A 21,945-nucleotide genomic window follows, 5' to 3' on the forward strand; every position below is an offset into this window, starting at 1 on the left:
TCCGTTGCGCCGGCATAAAACCTCGACATGCCCTCTTGACCTTTTTTCCTTCTCTTACTTTTCCTTCCACTCCTCTATCCTGCACCCGTCGCCACCCCCTTTCGCTTCATCTCGCCCCCACCAATATCCTGCAGACTGAAACACCGCCCCCTCCAAGTACCAACCGTAAATCCCGCTGTGTCCGACGCTAAGATGGTCCTGGCCAATATCTGGCTACCACACCATGCAGTCGCTCCCGGGAGCAGAAACATTACGCTGACCCACGCAGCAATCATACACGTAGCTGCGCGTGGGTCTTTTTTAGCCCATACAAGCCTTTGTAAATCCAACCCCGATTCATCGCGCTTGGCTTGCGAAGCTTCCCGTTAAACTATTCGATCCCTCCACGAGCCTGCCTCGGCATTCACACATCATCGGTTGCTATCCTTGACTCTACATGGGCTTCTCCCTTCGCCTAACCTGAAGTTACATTGCACAACCCCGTGTCGCAGATCCACCCTCGGCCGCTTGTTGGCCTATCTATTGGAGCTCCGTTAATGTCATCATTATCGGCCTCTCCGGACCCACCGCATCCAATAAGTGACTTTTGAAAGAGCGACGCCGTCATGCTAGCCAATAGCGAATATACCGCATACTCACCTGACGTCGGCCCATTCTGCGTCTGCGGAAAGACCCCGCGAGAGCACAGTACAGTCAATAGAAATTAGGAACGATGGATCATTGCTTGTGAGGGTCGTAAGCAAGCGAGGCGGAGCCGATGCAGGCACAGGCTGCGAAATCCGCGTGTCTTTCAGTTCATGGACAGTGGTATAGACTACAGGAGTTGGCCAGGGTCAATCCTTCTCGCAGTCTCGGTCTTTTACGGCATTACAGGTCTACACTTAAACTTTGCAGACTCTCATTCCCACTTCTGTTTCCTATTGTTCCTCCCCTCTGCTCCCCTCGCGAGTTTTTATCTTTCTAGCTCCATCTCACGCGTCCTCAGCAGGCCCATCCACAAAGGGCTCGGTCCTGAATCTAATGTATGACCGGGACCTCGACCGGCACCCACAGCTCCTACGCAGAAGGCACCCTCTCCTCGCTCGTACAGTTCCGTTTCAAGCTGAGGTGGTTCCACTGGTTTCCATGACTGGCGGCTGCTTTTTTGGCTCCAACTCCTGGCAAGAAGGCGGCGTCCTTCGCGACTCTTTGTAGAAGGGTCTTCTCGATGAATTAGAGTCTCGTAGAGATGCAGGAGGAAATTGGTCTTGCAAGTCCAGGCTGATTAATATTTTGGGCAAAGGCGTGATTTGCAGTACCACACCCAGCGCCTCGTATGCGGAAGCGAGGTGTTCTCAGCATCGGTATCAGTTTCGGTCAGATATTCAGCGAATGATTGTGCCTCGATGCAACGTGATACGAAGGTCTGCTCATCGCCCTGCGAATCATCCATTTCCCCAAGTGGTTTTGTTTCCAACATTGCCTGATCCCGTTGCACATTGGGATCCGTAGAGGACATCATCTGGGACTGGTGCAAACGTAATCTTTCTCGGAGTTAAAAGGGTTATGCTGAGGGAGTGTTCATAATTAGAGCAGAGCTGAAGGATATATATGGGATGTCGGGTCTCATGTCAATGAAGCGGACATCAGGCAGCTGTGCATAAAGCAAGAAGCAAGAGTGTGCACGCAAAATAGTACGAGTCACATACTCTGTCATGATTGTACCTCGGAATTTCCCTTGTCATTGACCTGTCCATCGATCATCCTCCTGCTAATTCTTAGATGTCGCGTGCTATATCCTTACGTGAACAGCATGCTGACGGTAAGTGACCATTTATAAGCGTTAGGAGCCTCTTAAGTCTCTCTGATGTATTCTCGCTCTTTTTCTTGGTGGGACTGGGGCTAACCATTGAGAATCCAGAAGCTAAAACCTCATCAGAATTATTTTTTGTAGACGTGTTCTGCCTTGATGTACGAAAGGTTCAGTTGACACGAGGGTGGGGCTAGAAACAAGGCAAGGCGGTGAAGACAAGTCCCTAATGAGTGCCCAAGATTTGTTTATAAACAAGTTCCCCGCAGAACTGAAACTGAAACCACACAAACTCTCCCACCAAAACCTTTGCAGTATCTACGATCTAATTGTTGCTGTTTTCTTACTACTGGTTTTATTCGATATGAACTCAAGCCCTTGCACAGCATGTAGCTGGACTACTGAACGCCAGAAGCACTGTAACTACGAAAGCTACCTCAAATTGTTCTACGAAGCAGGCGACCGAGGCGTCTGGTCGATGGGCTCAAAGTTGATATTAAAAGATCGAGGTGCTAGCCTTCCGACGTGTGAGGTACCAAATATTCAATTTGTGCGGGAGCAGACCTCTATTCCTGTTCCCACTGTTGTCGAATCTTGGGAGGAAGGCGAACACACTCTCATATTGATGCGACGAATCCCTGGCGAGCCTCTGAGCAAAGCTTGGTCAAAGCTTTCTACAGATGAAAAGGAGAGGATAGCAAAGCAGACCGCTGAGTATCTACAGCAACTTCGGAATCTCCAGTCTGATAAAATCCAATCTCTCGGTGGCCGTCCAGTTTTTTCCAATTTTCTGTTCAAAAATAAGGGTTCTGAGCTTCCCCACGGTCCTCTCGCATCTGATAACGATCTTTGGGCTGATATGGAGCGTGGGTTGAAAGAGACGATCCCGGAGGCTGCGCGAGTACGACTTCGACATTGCATGCCATCCGCTACGCCTTACACCTTTACGCATGGCGACCTCACAAATGTTAATATCATGGTTGAGAACGGTTCACTTACTGGTATCATTGATTGGGAGATGTCTGGATACTTTCCAGTATGGTGGGAATATGTGTGCACTTCGGTCCCTGATAGTGAGGAGGACAGAGAATGGAAGGAGTTGTTACGAAAATATATGCCTGATTATGGCGTCGCACGCGAGTTCTGGCTGGACTATTATTATCTTTGCAGGGATCTAGACAGTGAAAGAGCAATGAATTTCATGGAAAAAACAAGGCTTGAGACCCATGAATGAGGTGTCTAGCCTTACTTCTCCAAATTTGGTGGGACAATTTATTGGGACCTATTATAGGTACATTAAACTTTTCTTTTCTCTATTACCATGTCTTGGGCCCATACCCCCTAGCGCAAGAAGTATTCCGTCTATTGTCGTGGACTGCTCAGCGATAGAATTTGTCAATCCTCTTCGAGAAGACAGCTAAGGTTGTGAAGGATGGGAGATGTTGCCGAAGCAGCAATGATGTAGTTTGTATAGCAGAATGAAACCAGAACCCCATGTACAAATGAGCGACGACAATTTAGCTGAGAGTTCTCAAGTATCACTTTGCTACAGGGAAGCGCAAAGAAACGATTGACAGAAGACACCCAAAGTGCCTCAATGGATTTGGATAAATCGCACAGCTATTTCTTCTATGCATGGCAGAGAGTAAAGAACATCTCAATATCGATAAGCTTAGGTAATGAGCGGAAGGAAGGAAGGAAGCATACCAGGAGATCAAAAATCAACTCTTGTCCTTGAGCCCGGTCATTAGAGCTAGGCCCCTTTCATAGCTTTGGGCAGTTCAGCGCCACAAGTCTCGCAGTTGTCCTTATAGGTAGGGTTATTGTGACTGCACTTAGGACACTTCATGATTGATTGTTGCGATGAAGAACGATTGATTGCTGCGATGAAGAACGATGCAAAAGAAGCAAGTCGAGTGGCTCTTTCTAAATCTGCCGGCTGTCAGTTCCTTTTTATATCGAGGGTTTAGGCAAAAGTTGGAGACCGAAAGTATTTTCCTGAACGGGTAGGTGCCACTGTTTCGTGCCTTAACGTGATTCAAGCGGGGAACCCTGTTACATGGGGTGGTCTGAGCGATTTCTCATCTAATAGCGTGCGTTCATCCTTCTCCAGCCAGAACTCAAGCATGCCACATTCACCATTTGAGGCGTGGAATGAACTCGCAATTTCTTTGAGGTGCTACTACGCAATGTGATTGGTTGAAGACAAGAGCCGAGGCTCGAGAATAGCAGCGTGCGTGCGGCTGAGTGCGTCAAAATCTCATCAATTGAAGAGGGGAACCCTGCCATTTACCAGGTCAGTGCAGGTTTCTTGGCGTAATATGATGGGAGCAGGGGTATCCGAGGGAAAAAGAGGACAAATAAATGGGATGCATCTTACGGACAGGGGGGTCTTGCAGAATGCCTCACTTTCGAGCAACATTGACCAGAGCGGGGTAGATTGAGCTAGCTGCATACGACTTGGACAGCCACATTATGAAGACATAAGCACAGACGTATTATTTCCCAATGATACCCTTTCAAACTACGTATTTTACTCTTATTATTGGGCCTATTCATGCGAAAGTAACACGTCCATACTGCATTCCGAAGCTCGAAAAATGTAGGAGGAAACTGCCGCCTTTCTTATATTTTATGTAGCAATCTGGAGCTATGCAGCAGGTAGGAAATAGGATTTGAAGAATAAAAGCAATGTGATCTGTCTTCAGCCCCCGCATAAACCTGCTGACCATACACTAGTCCTAATAGAGGCATAGCAAGTTTCTGTGTCCCTCCCATATCCGGTAGTCAACGAAATTTCATCAATTTCCTATTACGATGGCAGACCCCACACAACCAATTGTGAGGATTCCGCATCTGCGGTCGTTTCGGGGCGGACTGCGGCGCGAGTATGCGCAGCGCCATTGGCTTAGGTTGAGTAGGGGGTGGAAAAGACAAAAATGATTGACTCCGAATATGGCGCTATCATACATTCACACGTAGCTTGAAGCTCACGCCACCCACGACCAGCTCACTCGGCGGCACTGTCATCTCAAAGTCAGGAGTCCCGACCGTTTGGCAGTCGGCAATGCGAATATCATCTTATTTTTCTGTTATTACGAATTCATGATGCATATATGCACTGTCCTACTTACTTAGAAATGCTCTTTTTGTCCCTCCGTATCCGTTGCACTTGGGGCATATAGATGTGCCGACCATTCCAGTATCATTGCATTCGGAGCATGTGGTCATGCTGCCTAGTTGATCTTTTTATGGTTTTTTTCTTTTTCCGGGGGAGCGAAGGAAAGGATTTTCTTGTTGCAGGAAAGGAGGGGATGTTGGAGACGAAGTGATGAAATTGGGGGGGAGGGAACATTTATAACCCGGGTTTCATCGGCGCACCGCCAGTAGCCAACGCTGTAGCCTGACAACGCCCGCTCATTCTTGCACCACTCCACATGCGCAGCGAGATGCAGGAGAACGCTCGTTTTATCACAGTCGACCCCAGCAAACAAGCTGAAAGGAGACACCAGACAAAGGGTCTAAAATGTCAGACTTGTTTCAATATGTTCGAAACGCATAAAGATCTCCGCGACCATATTGCGGAATACCAGGCCAGTAATGATGTGCCACTCTTAAAATTTGGCTGCTAACTTGTGAATACAGTTGGAACTCCAGACGTTGACCGCGAGGCTACTTGAGGTGCAAGCACATTTGCCCCGCAAAAACAATCCTTTTAAAAATGGCGATCAGCGGTCAGAAGATAACGAAACAAACTGGACTGCCAGCGATTTGGACACCGAAGATGAATGTTATGCACATGTCGATAACATTGAGGCCTGTCACGATAGCAAAGACAAAGGTAGAGCTAATAGCAGGGAGCAGAATGGCCAGAATTCCGACCATTCTACAGCACGATGTCATCACCCAAAGTGCATCCACGAGAAAGGCTTCCCAAAAAGAGCTGAACTTGAGCGTCATTTCGAATCACGTATGGAATCAAACCGCTTCAATGATTATTGATGCTGAGTACTTATTGCAGATGTCCAATGCTACGAAATTTGCATATATTGTCGTCAATTATTTCAACAAACACGAAAATACATACGGCACAGATGTCTTGTTGGGCAAAACGATAATAATGAAGCTAAAGACCTCTACAGAAAGGAGCGTTGCGCCCAACTCAAAAGATTATCTGTTGAAAAGCTAGGGTGGATGCTTAGAAGAGCAACATACCAAACCAAACCTAGTAAACGTGTTTATGATGGCCAAGCGAGCAGCCCTTGCAAAATGCCGAAAAGAAACGCAAACGCGGTGCACAAGAACGGTAATGCCATGGCGATTGGAGAAGATATTTCTGGTAATTCTTATTCCATCTTGTCACTCATCTGGGCTAACAGGTGTCTATAGGTCTATCTGACGCAAGAGACATTATGCGAACGCCTTTTGTGGCGCCAGAAAATGTGAACATGCTTCCGTACGCCGCGAAGGATGTATACAATATACAATCGTCATTGAATATCCCTTCGATTGCGCAGATGGAACAACCTGATAATCCACTCATGCCCCAGCCATATGCGCCAATTTTTGAAGATATCACCATTACACCTTGCTATGATTTGGTACAAGAGTCATATGCATTTTCGTCAACGCTGCAAAATGCCAATTATCTCGCGGGATCCACGGACGAGGTGAGAGCACTTTGTCACTCTCCGAGGGAAAGGACCTAATCGGGTGGCGGACTGGCAACGACTGGTCGAACGTGATGATGGCTGTCATCGAAATACGTGACATTCATGCCAAAGTTAGGTCCATCCATGTCGCTGACTACTCGTTGGAGTGATCTCGGAAGTTTCATTGGGGACCACCATTTTTTCAGCACGTCTTCTGCTGCAACGCCAAATGTGATAGCACTGCCTGCCGACACTTCAACGAAGAGGCGGGTGTCGCGGATAGAACTGTTCAATTAAGTCAGATTATGTCTTAAAGCCATCTCATGTCACGACCCACAATCCTCCATTTTCAAAATCTACCTCAACAGGCTCAAGACCAAGCCTTGTGAGGGCTACGCGAGGAGCTCTCCACAAGTTGTTTTCCCCCTTCATGGTAGCCACTTGTGCAAGATGCGAGCCTTTCCAGAAGGTGACCTTTGATCCCTTCTTCCAAAACTGGATTAATAGAGATTCGGTTTTCGAAGATCGGTCGCTTTGTCGAAAGGCATAGTCCCCAGCCATAGCACCGAAGGTTCTATAAAGACCTAGACCAAACCACTGGAAGTAGGAATCGAGTATCTGGCGTTTGCTCTTAAAATAATCAGCTTCTATAACTAAGGGGGAGTCAAGGGACAGGAGGGTTAGGAGAGAACTTTCATGGAAATACATACTGGATCGTCTAGAACGTTGATTTTGTAGAATTGCAATCCTGCCTCTGATGCGAAAGGTATCGAGTTTACTTCCATTTCTTTAACGCGGTGCCCGGCTTCCGCGTCTTCCTTGTATAGGAATCCATCCCCGGCAAGCTCGCCTCCAACATCTGAATGCAAAGCTGAGTCAAGAGTAGCCATCAGTCTAGAGTGAAACGCCTCTTGCGATGATCAACCACCTGTTACAGATGAGGGGCAGCGGGGGATAGGACATGGAACATATTATATCCGCTCCGAAATTCGCTCATGGATACTTCCGGGTCTATTCCTAATTTGAAAGGTGCACTAATCTGTGCTATGTCCTGATTGAGCTGAAGCACACCTTTGACACTATTACTTAACAAGGTACAGGGACACAATTTCGTGTTTGTATTGAACAGGAAAATTGTAGCTTTTTGCATTTCAATAGGCCTAGGCCCATGAATGCTGGGCGACGAGACGAATCAAATCCCCACATCATTTTACAGTTAGAATCACGTATCTTTGTCTCATAATCTACACAAGGATAAGGGACAAGCTTATAAACGGGTGCGAACTCCCAGGCTTATTGAGCTTTTTGTATACATTTATTTCTATCTTCACCTTTGCGATTCAGATTATTTTCTCATCTCCACGACCCAATATGGCACTTGCTCAGACCAGCGCAGACTTGTCTTCCTCCAAGCACATGGCATTGGGAAATATCTCTTCCGCCTGTCGACAGGACTTGACTCCGCCAGATAGCCCGAATAACGAGTTTACTCGTTCTCAAGCGCCTTTAAAGGTCATGAAGAAGCTCCTTGAGAGTGTACTATCCGATTTCGAAGACCCTCCGAACAGCCCCGTCTACCAGGAAATGTATCAACCAGGACCAGATGCAATTGAATTGCAGAAATTGCTAGCGCAGTTCATCCGAGGTAGACAATCGCCTACGGTGGCCGAACATGCCCAGTCTCGTTCTGACGGCAGTGGACAAGAGTCCACCACTCCGCTGATAGGCGAAGTAGATCCCAGTCCCCCGATCTGTACCACGCCGAATGATTTCAAGTCGTTCGAGAGCTGGGCATCAAAATCCCGATTCAAGACAGTTTTGGAAATGTATGAGCCACCGCTTCCCCTTCCACTTTCGCTCCAGAAAATATCTGACGCCGGTATAGCTGGGACAAAGAAGCATGTAAATACAAGACCGCCGAATCGGTGGACACCAGTAGTGGTCCGGACGACTATGCTGAATATGCATTCGTGGTCCGTGAACGCATGGGTTCGTGATATCTTTGCCTGACGGACGGAGATCTTACTAATGGTATGATAGATCGAAATACTGAGGAGGTGACGCCATTTATAGACGTCATATCGGAAGGCCTGCGTGACATACTTCGTGAGGTGCTGCTCGACATCCATTCTATTACCCTGATGGAGGACAGGCCATCGGTATTTCAGACTTAGTATTACCTCCAACCTCCAAAGCAATCGCTGACCTGTATTTAGATCGAGCAAAGTGTCCTTTTCCATTTCATTCCTGAGCTCGAAGGATGTGCGAGTAACTTGGAAACTGGTGCGGAACGTGAATCGGCACATGCGCAGCATCTCCGCCTGCTCATTGGCCACCTCAAGCACGCATATGCTCCTACCTCGCAACGTCTCAAGTCAATGTTGCAGCACGGTCATATTACGTATGATCTCCTCTGGGCACTTTTCAAACCCGGATCCCATGTCTATACAACATGCTTTGGCACAGGAGAGCCGCGGTGTGTCATTTTCGATGCGGGGGAAGAGTTAACACGACATGACGAGACGTGGTTCAATCTCGAATGCCGCTTCCTTGATTATGACGGAGTCAAGTTCGGCGAGGCCGGAATCTTTCTGCGTGTGCCAAAATTCCGAGGGTCAAAGCCGATCGCGACTCTTGAGGCTTACCCTCTCCACCACCATCCGAGTCACGAGAAGGTCCGAAAAGACCTAGTTGAGAGAGGCCAAATGTTTCGGGATTTTGCTGGCTCGCACATTCAGCACTGTGAAGGCAGCGCATTCTTTATGAACAAGGGCAAGGCTATCAAACTCAACATCAACAGTCGAGTCGCAGTGGACGCCGCCTTTTTCCATGAAATGCAGCCAAACTACTCCCGGCCGTCTCTGCGCGACATGGCATTGAAGGAAAAGGACGGCATTGCCGTCTTTGACATAGGTGCAATGGTCATGGAGGAACGTGAGCAAGAAAAGGAGAAAATGCGAGGAGACGGCATGGAACTACAAAAGCTGAGCGAAGCCGAAGTGTTAATTGCCTGTCCAACCGTGTGTTGCTTCAGTTTCAAGGAAAAGATGTTTTGTATGTGACGCGCTCAACAATTGGTCGAGGACCAGCTAATGTGATTTCAGTGGAATGCGCAGTTAGTGCTCTTAGGGATGTGAACTGGTCACCTGAATCATTTGACTGCCTGCAAATTCCGCCAGAGAACAAGACACTTCTCTTATCAATGGCGAAAACCCGCTTGGGTTTGATACCGACAGTACCCTTTGACGATTTAATTGACGGGAAAGGCCAAGGACTCAACATCCTTTTAGAGTATGTCAACAGATTATTTATGCAACATATCAAGACTTCCGTCCTAATCAGAGCTAGTGGCCCACCCGGCGTCGGAAAGACATTCACGGTTGAAGCAACATCGGAATATTTCAAGCTGCCTTTGTACTCGGTACGAGCCAGTTGTGGCGCTGATAGTGGCCTCGCTAACCTTCTCAGATATCTGCGGGCGAGCTCGTTGTCGACCACGGAGATTCCAATGCGCTTGAACAACAACTTGAGACCATTTTCAAGATCGCTCATCACTTCAAAGCCGTGCTGCTCTTGGACGAGGCAGATGCTTTCATGGAGCAGCGTACATCTTATCACGATACTCACAATCGTCTAGTGACCGTTTTCCTCCGAAAGCTGGAATATTATCAAGGCATTCTGTTCTTGACTTCGAATCGGGGTATTCAGTTTGATGATGCAATCCTCAGTCGAATCCATTTGATTATCAAGTATCAGGGCTTGAGCAGGGAATTTCGCAGGGATCTCTGGGCAACCTTTCTAGCCAGAGCACGTACAGTTCAAGGACCTGCTATGACCGAGGAGCAAGACCTCCGACGGCTGGAAGTCTTAGATCTCAATGGACGAGAGGTAGGTTCTAGAGCACTGCTGTGCACTTCTTGCTTGCTAACTGACATCGATCAGATCAAAAACATTGTATCAATCGCACATGCTCTCGCCGAGGCGAAGGCCGGCCAAGTGAACTATAAATACCTAGAGTTAGCCGCCGGCTCGCGGCAGGAGTTCTCGAAGGAGTTCGGCAGACAGGAGATGTATATCTAGCAGCATACCTGGGAAAATCGTGCTAGCCATGTTTTTCAACGCAGATGTCAAGCAGCCCGGCTCTTGTTGCGATATTTCCTTAGTACACGACAGTCCACCTCATCAGCCCTGAGCTTAATAATTGTTTCCACGTTTTTATACTGGTATTTCAAGAAGCCTCTTCTGTACACGACAGCCTTATGCACTGAATTTGAGTGAAAATTGGAAATATTTCATGATGAGGTATCACCCGTAAAAGGCTTCATTCAGCCAGGCCCGCATACTCATTCGGGGATATCGAAAAACAAGCAGGAGCCGAAGTCACCTTCAAAATTATCATTATTGAGGGCAATGTGTATCAAGAATGAAGTACTAATTTCAAAGGTAGCTTTTTCTTGCTGCCTTGTAATTGGAAGCAAATTTAAAAACATGCTCGATTTAAATGAGACTAAAAAACAATATGTGCAAACGTCAGCCAAGCTAGACAAGGCTTTTGCCTACCCTTGTCTTCCCGGACGCGACAGACATGACGTGCGTTGCCTGAGGCTGGTCCAAGTGCACGGGGCCGGTTCAAGAACTTCATGTCCTCCAAGTCAACGACGACCAAATGATGGCCTACATCATTCCACAACGTGCCGGATCTCGAGGGTTGCGATAGTTCGGGACCTTTCCACCGCAGTGACCCTCCTCGTATGGAGGCGCTGTAAGTCCGTTCAGGTTATGTATGAATCTTGGTGAACTCTTCATTCACACGCCCACAAAATTCATTTCCTGCGAGTTGCATGCTTACTGCATGCCGGAAGTCAACCTCCAAGACGGGAAGATTATTGTTCTTTGCTTGATGGGCCGTTTCGTAATCGTAATTGTCGTGGAAAAAGTCATAAACCATGAAGATTTGACGCGGCGATTCCTGTTTCATAAGCCACCGAGCCTAACTCACAAGTTCAGGGTCGCAGCCCATCTCTTCTAGAATGGAGGGCAGTGTCTGTTCTGGTGTCCCCCAGAACTGACTTTTCCGAGTAATGGAAATGCAAACTCGAAGAGGCTTTCTCATTTCAAAATACTCCATTGTTCTTTTCTGGCAACGACCTAAAAGACTGAAGAAAAGTCACAAGGTGGAATGCCAAAGCCCCACGAGAGTTTTACTTACCGCATAAAATGACTTGGCTCACCAGGGCTTCCAGAGAATCATGAAGCGACGAGGCGAGGGGGTAGCCCTACTTATAACTACGAATACTACTACAGTGCCCTGTATGACTGAAATTTCTAACCAATCGCTTAATCCAGAAGAAAGAAATATATTTGCAAGCACGCATTCCATTTTCCAGAAAATTGATATTTATTTCTCAATCCTTGCGGCCAGAAATAACGTTGCACGATGGATTAAGCACGCAATAGGTCGCCCATCCCTTGTGTAGAAAAGCGTCTCGTTTGGTATCTCGTTCGATATCCCTTCTTGTCTATATTGCCTGAATTCGAGAATTGTGCTACACAATGAGACCTTTCCCTGGTGAATGTTTTCTTCACTCCATTCGGCCTTCTTTTATCAATCGCTCAAGTTACCCGGCACGACTCCAAAAGTTTAAGCCGCAATCTCCACATTCTTGAAACGTCCACCGCCATTCCTGCCAAACAAACCCGCCATGCCTTCCCCCAAGTCGGTAGCTGTGACAGTGAAGCTGGTCTTCGGCTCGCTTTGGGCTTTGCCGAGTGTTGCGGTAATCTCGGTAGAATTTACAATCAGAGACAGCTGATACCATTGATTGCTGCTAATGCCTTCCGTGTGCACCTCTGAATGTAATACTCTCAGGCTCTCGTCATGTTGCCAAATACCAAGCTCACCAGAAGTCGTGTTGATTGTCGCTGTATATCCCTTGAGCTTATTGAGACCCGTAGCTGCAGCTGAGACTCTTGCATACAGGCCGACTGAGCTGTCAGAACCGGTGACCATGACATCAGCGCTAATTATATAATCATTCCACGCGGAGGAACCTGTAACAGCGATTGCCTCTTTGCCGTCAACCTGTGCGAACCGATACTCGCCGTCCAAAACGGTCCAGTTCCCGCTGAAATCAATCCAACCTGCCTGGCCTTCGGAGGAAAAATTAGCTTTATAAGGCAGAACAGCGACGGGTGCTGCTCCCGTGCGTTCAGAGCAGAACTGAGACTCATTCTCGGTGGAGGGGGCTGTATAGCGAACAATCCCTTTCCCCATTGGGATGAGGTGGGGACTGTAATTTGCACAACCGGATGCACCCAATCCCACAGTCCAGGGAGATGGAGACCACGACCAGAAGCCACTCCCCTGGTTTGTGTTGGTGAATATGATCCGATTTTGTTGTTCGGCAGTATTGTTGTCGGAAAAATATCGTACCACTTGACTGGCGAGCGCCAATTGTTGTGTTGATGAATCCCAAACTATATACGGACTTTGTGCAGGATAAAGGCCGTCCGCGGTAGAGATTGCGGTTCCGACATCCCTGGCATGCCAATCAAAGCCATCCTTGGAGGTCTTGTAATGCGCCCGACAATAGTCAAAACAGAACTCATAACTCATGATGTACTCTCCATTGCCCATCTTCGTCACGGTAGCCATTCCTGGCCGGTCGAGCTGGTCAGAGCTAACGACAGCTCCAATGGGTTCTCCCCAAGAATCACCTCCGTCATCAGAAACGACATGAACCAGCATTTGACTATGGCTTTCATGATTACGTTCATCCGAGAACACTGCTATAAGTCGGCCTCGATTGTCCAGATATAGAAATGGTTCCCAGATGCCCCCATCTCTCGTGGCACGTTGCCATACTCCCACCGAGTCCCAGGTCTTCCCATGATCTTTTGATCTCCATGCGAAAAACTCACCCGCAAACTCGGAGCAGTTGGCAGGCAGCAAGTTTCCGACTAATAGTATAGTACCTGGTGGGTACTTGCCGAGCTGCTGAGGGTACTCGAAGAGGAATGGTTGGTAGAATACAGCAAACGGGTACCCGCTGGTCGTCCGAGTATCGTGTACTTTCGCCAAGGTTTCCCATGTGAGACCTTTGTCGTCGCTCTTGCGGATAATGAAGTTGCCAGGGGTCCCATCGGGGGTAATTGTCTGTGGACCATGCGTATAGTGATGTTCCCATGTAGCAAGTAGTCTGCCACTGAGATCTCCCGCGTGCTGGAGCTCAATTATTCGAGCATAATTATTGGTTTCGTTGGTTTGTGTCCGTTCCCACAGGTAGGATCCTTCTGCATCTGCAACTGTTAGCGCGATGAATGTAGTTGAGCAGAGAAAAAAAGAAATCAAACAAAGTTGGACTTTGAGCATCATGCAAAACACTGAATTTCAAGTTCGTACTAAGGAATCAAGAGGCATGCAACGTGAAGTATGTTTTGCGTATCTATATTCGACTAACAAATACCTTCAGAAAAGCAAAGCTATATTTGAGTCAAATTCTGAGTAAATGGGTACGTCAACCCCAGAAAGGGAGAGGAATATTGTAATAGCCATTTCATGAGTGTTGATGAGTGTTGATGAGTGTTGATGAGTGTTGATGAGTGTTGATGAGTGTTGATGAGTGTTGATGAGTGTTGATGAGTGTTGATGAGTGTTGATGAGTGTTGATGAGTGTTGATGAGTGTTGATGAGTGTTGATGAGTGTTGAGGTGGTGAAAGACCAAGCGGTGAAGTTGGCTGGGCGGTTCATGGCCGTTGAGATTCTGCGCATTGTACGGAATTGTTCTTGCCTCATGCCTTGCATTTCCTCGGCCTTGCTCTCAAACATCAACGGCATCATGAGACAGCACTACTCAGCAAGGTGAAGTACATGTAACGACGGTAGAACCAGTGCTCCATTTAAAATTGATAATATTCTTGAGACATATCGCGGTCTCTTTTCCTGTGTTGCTGGGAATTTGCCTACGCAGCGTATAAGCATAACATATAATCGTTCTCGAAATCGGATTGACCGATACACTTGATCACTCTGTCTGGGCCCCACTGTCAAGGCTTTAGCGCAGATCATTTATTGGGCTGGGAGCAAGAAATTGAGGGCCACCGCAAAATGCTGTTCATATGGTACATACTGGAAATTACTGGTAAATCAAGTTGATTTTTAAAGGAATGGAGCGGTACGATATGGAAGTCGACGCGCGGCTGCAGCTAATCTGGGTTGTTGTTGTTGTTGTTGTTGTTGTTGTATTTTAAAGGAAGATTGATTGTTGTCTTTAAGAGGGAAACATAGGACTATATATACATCAAGAAGAATAAGTTGATTTCCAATCAACTTGACTCTTCGTATAGATACATCGGGATTAATTCCGATGGTGCGACTCTGTTCCTGATCTGCACCAACCTGGGATCACAACAGGTTGACCCGACTTTCACATTCAACTCCCGCCTAGGGCCGGAGAGGGCCGACACCCGTAGGGTGGCCCCGTATACCGAAGGCCCGCCCGAACCAAACGCCACAACCCCCGGAGGGAAAGTCTAGAATGGTTCCCGCGGGCACATTGGGAGCGACCGAAGGGAGCGGACAACTATGGACACGTTCTCCCTAGTTAGGGCCTCATGTTCCCACGGGGGATTTGGGAACAGGGGCCTTTCAAGAATCCTCCTCCAGGTTCTGATCAAATGAATCTCTCCTCCCATGATCCTTCCAAATCCTTCAAAGTGGAGACTTGGCACCATAGGACGAGGTTGATTCCAAACAGAGCCTTAGAATCATAGAGCCCGTAGGCCTAGCGTGGACCTTTCATTCCGATAACCCGCGCGGCTCGGACGGAAACATTGGACGTCGCCATGAAACGTCTGAACACTATATTTTCACTTCTCGAAATTACCATTGGAGAAGGCCTTTCCATGTAGACCTGAGATCTGAATAATTGAGTCTTGTCGAATTTTTCCGGACAAGAGGATTGGAGAAAGTCCCAGGACGACGATAGTGGGTTGATCTTGCCCGTCGCCTATGGGAGGCACCCCCGGCAATTGGAAATTGCCTCGCCGACACCCCTTGAAGGGGGTCTCTGGGGGACCCCGCCTCCCGGCTCGAGGGCACTTGGGCAATGAATCAAATCCAGGTGAGGCCGCAGTTCGAAAAAGTGATAACAGTGGATAGCTAGCGTGGCCCCCTGTCTCACCTCACCCAAGTCAACACCCACACGAAATAAACAGTTTAGGACACGACCTGCTGTTGGGTCCGCATTATGCATTCCGATGGCGGATCTCCATTGTCATTGGAGAAGGCCACTTTGCATCACCGTCTTCCGCGTCGGCATCTGTGAAGATGCTGAAGAGACGTGCTCTCGGCACGGTGTGAGCCAAGTCTGTTCAAAGCGGGCGTGACATTTGTCTAGCAGCCGAGCTAGTGATTAGGACTACTCATAGGCATTCTGGTGCGCATCCCGCTGTCGGCATTGCCGTTTATGATGCGTCTGCAGTATGATTGATTGTTGGTTTGCAGAGGTGAGACATGATGACGCATGCTGCGAGAGGACCAAGTTGATTGGAAACTTGATTCGACACATGGAGATCTGAGGAGCCAATTCCAATGATGCGGCTCCGTTCCGGCACCAGCCTCAACTCACGCCAGCGTCGTGTCCATGTGGCTGCGTGGACTTTCTGGTGGGCCGACTTATGAAGCAACTTCAAACATAAAGACAGTGCCAACCTTTCCTGTGTCTTGTGGTTTTTCAAGACGGCCTACATTGACGGAAGCAGACTTGGGTCGGACGCGCCGCTGACTGGACTTGCCACAGCTAGCTTCGCTGGTGCATGCGTGACGTCATTTCCCAAACGCGTCTCTGCCGGCCTTCTTCGCGATGAGTTCATCTCACAAGTGAGCATCAATGCAAGAACTTTGAATTTCCACGAAGATTGGATCATTTTACTTTGCGCTTTTCCAGCGGCTAGTTTCTCTTTATCTTGTCTTCTCGCTGGGGCTACACCATCTCGCACACTTAATGATCTCAACGTTTGTCAGCGGGAAACCTGTCAAAGACAAATAGAAAGCAGGGTAGCAGCGAGCTTCAATGGTCCCAATATTGCATTAGGGAGGGCAATTTGGGTCTTGACCCAGTTCAAGCTAATCGAGCAAACAGACTCGTAACCAATTTTGAGGGCGCTGCGTTGGCAGGGATGCGACGTTCAACAGTGGGATCAGCAGCAAGGCCAATCGAAAACCTGACTTCATGAGAGGTCTTCCATACATGATGGAGACACAATGCCGCAGCATAGCAAATTATAGGATTTCACCGCGTTGTTGAAGCGAAAGGTCAACTAGTCTGACTTCCATTGGGGTAGCTCACAAGCGCAACTCGCCCTGATAGGGCTTTAACGGTGTGGTATTCGAACTTACCTACTCGCTTAGCTTTTTTGTCTAGAACGAAAAGGCCGGGCTCTACCAGATACCAATACACTACCGCGCAATGGAATTGTTGGCACGAGCGCTGCCGGGTGGGCTCTCGTGGGATTTTCTGGAGGATGGGTATTTAACGCGACCACAAAGCTTGAAGTCACGGTTTTGACATTAGAGGCGTCTCAAATGGAGGTCTTACCGTGCTGGGTGCCTTCATCAATCATAAACTACTTGTCTACTTTGATCTAGAACGAGTGCGGTGGTGGTTTCACTGCAGCGAATCACGGTCGGAGGAGAGGCCAGGCAAGGAAGTCGCTCTCCCATCATAGCGGGTGGTTCTGCTATGTCTGATGCAAGATTTCTACAGGCAGGTCTAGGGACCTATTGCCACATGCAAAATTTCATTCTCGCGTGCTTGTGAAATGCCTTTATAAAACCAGGCGGCTCTCGGTATTTCAACAAGTGATTGTTGGGGAAAGCACCTGCCCTTTTTGAGGTCAAATTGAACATCTACCGATCTATTTGCCATCGCCGCACACTTGACCTTCCGTACTATGCCGTCTACAGCTGCCTGACCCCTGAGCGACAATTCAAGCCGACAGGACAGGGCCACCCTCAAATGCTAGGAATAATGGTTGCTCTCACGAAAGAACACCGTTTCCTCTCAACAGGATACAATCTGATGTGCGAAATAGTACACTTCAACGATTCCGCACGTATTGCTCTCTATTAGCTGATACGCCTAAAGTACGCTAGTGGAAATGGCTGGCTCAACTCCTCGAAGTTCGGGCTAAAGTATCCTCAAGTCTAGACAAATGGCAAAGCAGATGCTAGCGTAGCCTGGGGTCACAGAGGATTAACTTTTTTGACACTGAGAGTACAATTGGTCTTTGATTTCCGCTTCAGCTCGGAGCTTCTGATTGATTCACGGGTCGCCTTCCATGAGGCCAAATCAAATACGCTCTCATTCAAAGCCACCCATTTGATTACTTCGAAATCTGGGTGATCGGCGGAACGGCGCAGATGGGCGTCCCTCTCTGACCAGTCTAGCTGACCTGCGGGGCAGCGCTCGAGGCCTGTCTGGTTGCACTGCTTCCGCTTGCGAAACTGTTCTGGAATGGACCTGTATGCAGAGGGGGAGGGATCCGCAGACGGAGTATCGCATGGGGCAACTGCCGTGACACCCCAGCTTCTGGCTGTAGCTGTGCTCATTCGAATCTGCGATGGCCACCCTCGTAACAGGGCGTCTTGAGGCTCTTCACTTCGGCTGCATTTCTTTAGTAACCAGCCTTGTGAGAGACGCGTTCATTGCACTTACCAGGCGCAGCATGACTCGTGCATCTCAGGTCTGCATTGCTTCAACCACTCCTCCATGCAACTCAAAGGTGACAATGCTTGGCAGCGTCGACACTGCAGAATTACATTCTCGTCGGTAGGATTCCCATTCTCGGCGAGACAAAATATGCAGTATATGTCATCGACGTCTGTGCCGATTTCCAGACGGCGGACCTTAACGCCCTGCCTCCCCGGCTGTATGTGGGAGGTCAAGGTCGAGGCGGCGCTCTCAAGAGGATCAGTGAGGTGATTTAACTCGTGGTGAGCCACCGAATCTGCAGAAACTCTCCCGCTTCGATTTTCGTACCACACCTGGTCGGCCATGTCTTCGCCATTGAGCTCTTGCATAGAAGTGGTGCTTGCGTGGGCCAGCTGTGAATCTGCCTGCGCTCGGCTGTTGATATAAACCTCGCCAGGCCGCTCATCAAGATTTCTTCTGCGACTCCAAACACGAATAAAACTAACAAAAATCTCGCGCAGCATCGAATGTTTTGGAAGAGGATCGTCAGGCCGGAGTGACCGGTATAGTGCGAGGAGGCGTTCTTGCCCCGGCTTTATAGATGGTCTCCCAATGGCTTATCGCTACCGGGTCGTAGGCAAAAGACTGGCTACATCCACAAATTCTACTAGTGAACTCACCTACATTCCTCACTCAGCAACATTTTATAACTCTGCCTTCAGATGACGGCGGTAGATGATCTCCTTGGCCCTTTGGGGCACACTATTTGATTACTGCATAGGGAGTCTGCTTTGATGGGGGGTCGCTAAGTGTGAAAGATCGCCGTCAACTTGGATCTGCTTCAACTAATAAAGCCTTGACTCCCTGGAAAAATGACCCAACGGGTAAATTTGGTTCATAATTTAGCGTTGCAGATCCTGGGATCTTTAAACCGGATTTTGGGAACTCAGGCGCTCCTGGGAAGCAAGTGAACGTTCCCAGAATTGCTTCGATGTTTAGAATTACGCTACTTTGTGGCATGGATGAGTGACGCGGCACGTCACCGCTGGCGTATTCTAGTGAGCTCTAATCGAGGCTATGCTCGTGAACATTCGCACGTCCGTTCATCAACATTTAAAGTGGCGGTTCTTCCCTTGGGGCTAGTAGTGACAATTATGAAGGTCAAAATGTTTTACAGTTCTTTCTGGTCCCATTTCACCATTACTACTTCAGATGTATACCACCTTTCCAGCGAAGTTGCGTCTGCAACGGTTCTCACCATCGTCTTGCGGTCCCACATCAACTCGAGCATGCGAGTCGTATCGAGCGGCAAAGATTCGATGCAGTCGTCAGCTTTTTTCATGCCAAGCCTGCATCAGGCGTGGTAAAGATGACCTCTGTTCCTATCCAGCAAATGTGGACCAGATCCCATCTTGCAAGCCGTGCCGTATCGCCAAACAACGATGCAGTATTGAATCGCGCACGTGCAAAGGCTTTCTTGGAGGAATGTCCCAAGAGACTCGTATTCGTAAGACAGGCCCCCGAAGCTTACAAGCGCCATCGATTGGGCTGGCATCGTCAGATCAAAAAGAGCAGGTCAGTAGCTCGAAAACCTCCGGCGAACTGAACTTGGCGGATGCTCATAGTCCTGGCAAGACGGTTCCCCTTACGGCAGTGAACGAAAACCAAGCCTTTGGTGTTGATTCTCGCTCTCCTGAACATTCGTCTGCTGCAAGCCCTCCCGCTTCCGTGGCATATTCCAGGATGAAGCTCTCGGTGAGTAGACCCCATGCATATGGTGTCAATCAGATGTTTCTAATGTATGGAACCAGGCATTTCTGCCACCTCCGTTGAAAAGTCCACTTGCTGGTCCCATCTTTGCACGAAAAGAATCACCTCCGACTTTCCATCAGCTCCTTTTGGTATTGAACTATATCTTCATCTCTGCAATGCTCCCTGATGGCGAGGCGGCCATGTGGCGAATCATCTATCGTCATTCAGCTGACTGGGAAAGAGAATTTGTCTTGCAGTATGATAAACTCTTATGGTGGCTGATCAGTACGCGTGATGCTTTGGCCCAGGCCGCTTTTTTCCAGACCGTGTCTTTGGTCGACCTGGAGCCGCAGATTCGATGGGTCCTCTTCATGCTTGGGAGAGAATCGATAGCCGACTCAAGCTTCCTACAAGCATGCTTCCAAAGAGATAAGTATCCATATCGGCCATTTGGGGCGAGAGCAAGCATCGCGCTAATCTGCCTTGCGTTCAATGGAGTGCAACTGAAGGGCATCAACGGGTATGAGTCCAAAGACATCTGGCCATGTGATGAACAATATTACGCACTCATGGCTTCCAGACTGGGCCGGTCGCCTTTATTCAAGGCTGGCGTTACCTTTGCTCAGTTGAAGGCCACGATAATCAGACTTTATCAAGCCTTCCAGTTAGAGGAAGAACGTGTGGCCTTGACGATGCCCCAGGAAATCTATTACGATGATGATGCCAGCACATACGAGTATTTCCAGCGGGACTTTCTCTCGTTGGACCCAAGGTTGCTGCCAAGAATTTGTCAACTACTCCAACCATCAGGGCCGCCTGTAGAAGACAGTGCATACAATTTGGCTAGCACATGTGCCACGGTCTTTCAGAGAGCCCCGTCAGTGGACGCCCTCGAGGCCACATTTGCAAATATACCAGAGATCTTGCAGTCACAAGCAGATAGAGCGGTAGTCATTGAAATGTTCCACGTGAGGCTATTCCAGCAATTGAAGCAACCAGTCTACGGTCAGTCATCATATCATTCAGGTCTCGATCAAAGCTGATTCTCATTTGTATGCAGGCTCCTCGTCACGAATCTTGGTATTTCACGTTTCTCTCCCAAGGGGAGCTTACAGTCGTGCGCTGAAAATAGATCCCTGATACAGTTGCAATGAAGATTTAAATGCTTTCATCCATTAGGAACTAGTGCTAGCCAAGTGAGAGGATGAGATTGGGGGCAATCAAGCCATCAACATCTTTAGAAATTCTAAGTTCACGACAAGTTGGATACTCTGGCGAGTAAAATGCGCATTCGCCCCACCACAATAATCTGCGTCAATTGTGTTCGAGACGCCCAGGTAGAAAGTAACTTCGACCTCACTACCAAGAATAATCCACCAATGGGCTTACGTCTTGTAGCACCAAGTTTCATTTATCCAATAGTATGTAATACAACTAGACTTCTTCCATGCTGTTTAATCCGTAAGCGTGAGACGCAACGCATTCTACCTTGCTTCGATGAGCTGGGCTGATAAGGTCCAAGTAAGAATCAGTAGCATTTGGATCTGAAAGAGTCAGTAACTGTATTTTATGAATGCAAAACACAACCTACCTCCAGGGCAATATCCCAAGAATCCCACAGGGTGCCTAGCACTGCGACTGCCAACAAGACCGCGAACAGTGTAGATACGCACAAGGAAATGGCCCGAAGACGAGTTCGAGCTTGAGTTGCCTGCCCAAGAAGCCATAGATACCACATCATCATCACCATCAAGTACTCGAGGGCAAGAGCAAAGAGACAAACTGGGTGAGCTGAGGCAGAGTGGAAAGCGCCAACGATAGAGCTTGCTATCTTCGCAAGGCTGGAGACCACAGTGAGGAATGGAAAGGCTTTGAGCAACACAGCCGGGGTGAATGGGTTCTCGCGTTGTTGGAAGTGGATTCGGAGAAACTGTAGAGTCAGCCCATTTTGCCACTAGGATGTCGTTTTTAGCATACCATTTGCGTCGCCAAGAAAATCGGCGTCATCGACAATAGCATTTGGCACCACTTGGAATCGATTCCGCTCCAGCGAAGACT

The 21,945-nt window shown here is 48.3% G+C and overlaps 9 protein-coding genes across 9 annotated transcripts; 4 read left to right on the forward strand and 5 right to left on the reverse strand.

The window, feature by feature from the left end:
* Positions 1-952: 952 nt before the first annotated feature.
* On the reverse strand, positions 953-1,498 carry N7478_001402 (uncharacterized protein; the record flags this gene model as incomplete). Its single annotated transcript, XM_056917617.1, has 2 exons — positions 953-1,246; positions 1,304-1,498. 2 exons carry the CDS (start codon positions 1,496-1,498, stop codon positions 953-955), a joined length of 489 nt encoding a protein of 162 aa, XP_056785497.1.
* A 655-nt stretch (positions 1,499-2,153) lies between these two features.
* Positions 2,154-3,023, forward strand: N7478_001403 (uncharacterized protein; the record flags this gene model as incomplete). Its single annotated transcript, XM_056917618.1, has 1 exon — positions 2,154-3,023. One exon carries the CDS (start codon positions 2,154-2,156, stop codon positions 3,021-3,023), a length of 870 nt encoding a protein of 289 aa, XP_056785498.1.
* Positions 3,024-5,226: 2,203 nt separating this feature from the next.
* Positions 5,227-5,791, forward strand: N7478_001404 (uncharacterized protein; the record flags this gene model as incomplete). The annotated part of the gene is made up of 2 exons (XM_056917619.1): positions 5,227-5,394; positions 5,435-5,791. The coding sequence occupies 2 exons, from the start codon at positions 5,227-5,229 to the stop codon at positions 5,789-5,791; spliced, it is 525 nt and encodes a 174-aa protein (XP_056785499.1).
* Positions 5,792-6,494: 703 nt separating this feature from the next.
* On the reverse strand, positions 6,495-7,331 carry N7478_001405 (uncharacterized protein; the record flags this gene model as incomplete). The annotated part of the gene is made up of 3 exons (XM_056917620.1): positions 6,495-6,726; positions 6,779-7,071; positions 7,152-7,331. 3 exons carry the CDS (start codon positions 7,329-7,331, stop codon positions 6,495-6,497), a joined length of 705 nt encoding a protein of 234 aa, XP_056785500.1.
* A 481-nt stretch (positions 7,332-7,812) lies between these two features.
* On the forward strand, positions 7,813-10,521 carry N7478_001406 (ATP-binding protein; the record flags this gene model as incomplete). Its single annotated transcript, XM_056917621.1, has 8 exons — positions 7,813-8,267; positions 8,327-8,430; positions 8,482-8,600; positions 8,658-9,495; positions 9,546-9,732; positions 9,790-9,862; positions 9,910-10,329; positions 10,384-10,521. The coding sequence occupies 8 exons, from the start codon at positions 7,813-7,815 to the stop codon at positions 10,519-10,521; spliced, it is 2,334 nt and encodes a 777-aa protein (XP_056785501.1).
* Positions 10,522-12,082: 1,561 nt separating this feature from the next.
* On the reverse strand, positions 12,083-13,813 carry N7478_001407 (uncharacterized protein; the record flags this gene model as incomplete). The annotated part of the gene is made up of 1 exon (XM_056917622.1): positions 12,083-13,813. The coding sequence occupies one exon, from the start codon at positions 13,811-13,813 to the stop codon at positions 12,083-12,085; it is 1,731 nt and encodes a 576-aa protein (XP_056785502.1).
* A 184-nt stretch (positions 13,814-13,997) lies between these two features.
* Positions 13,998-14,279, reverse strand: N7478_001408 (uncharacterized protein; the record flags this gene model as incomplete). Its single annotated transcript, XM_056917623.1, has 1 exon — positions 13,998-14,279. The coding sequence occupies one exon, from the start codon at positions 14,277-14,279 to the stop codon at positions 13,998-14,000; it is 282 nt and encodes a 93-aa protein (XP_056785503.1).
* Positions 14,280-18,155: 3,876 nt separating this feature from the next.
* Positions 18,156-18,659, reverse strand: N7478_001409 (uncharacterized protein; the record flags this gene model as incomplete). The annotated part of the gene is made up of 1 exon (XM_056917624.1): positions 18,156-18,659. The coding sequence occupies one exon, from the start codon at positions 18,657-18,659 to the stop codon at positions 18,156-18,158; it is 504 nt and encodes a 167-aa protein (XP_056785504.1).
* Positions 18,660-19,620: 961 nt separating this feature from the next.
* Positions 19,621-20,930, forward strand: N7478_001410 (uncharacterized protein; the record flags this gene model as incomplete). The annotated part of the gene is made up of 2 exons (XM_056917625.1): positions 19,621-19,890; positions 19,947-20,930. The coding sequence occupies 2 exons, from the start codon at positions 19,621-19,623 to the stop codon at positions 20,928-20,930; spliced, it is 1,254 nt and encodes a 417-aa protein (XP_056785505.1).
* Positions 20,931-21,945: the final 1,015 nt, after the last annotated feature.

Source organism: Penicillium angulare, assembly GCF_028827245.1.
Source record: "Penicillium angulare strain IBT 27051 chromosome Unknown utg000001l_segment0_segment0, whole genome shotgun sequence".
NCBI classification, from domain to species: Eukaryota; Fungi; Ascomycota; class Eurotiomycetes; order Eurotiales; family Aspergillaceae; genus Penicillium; species Penicillium angulare.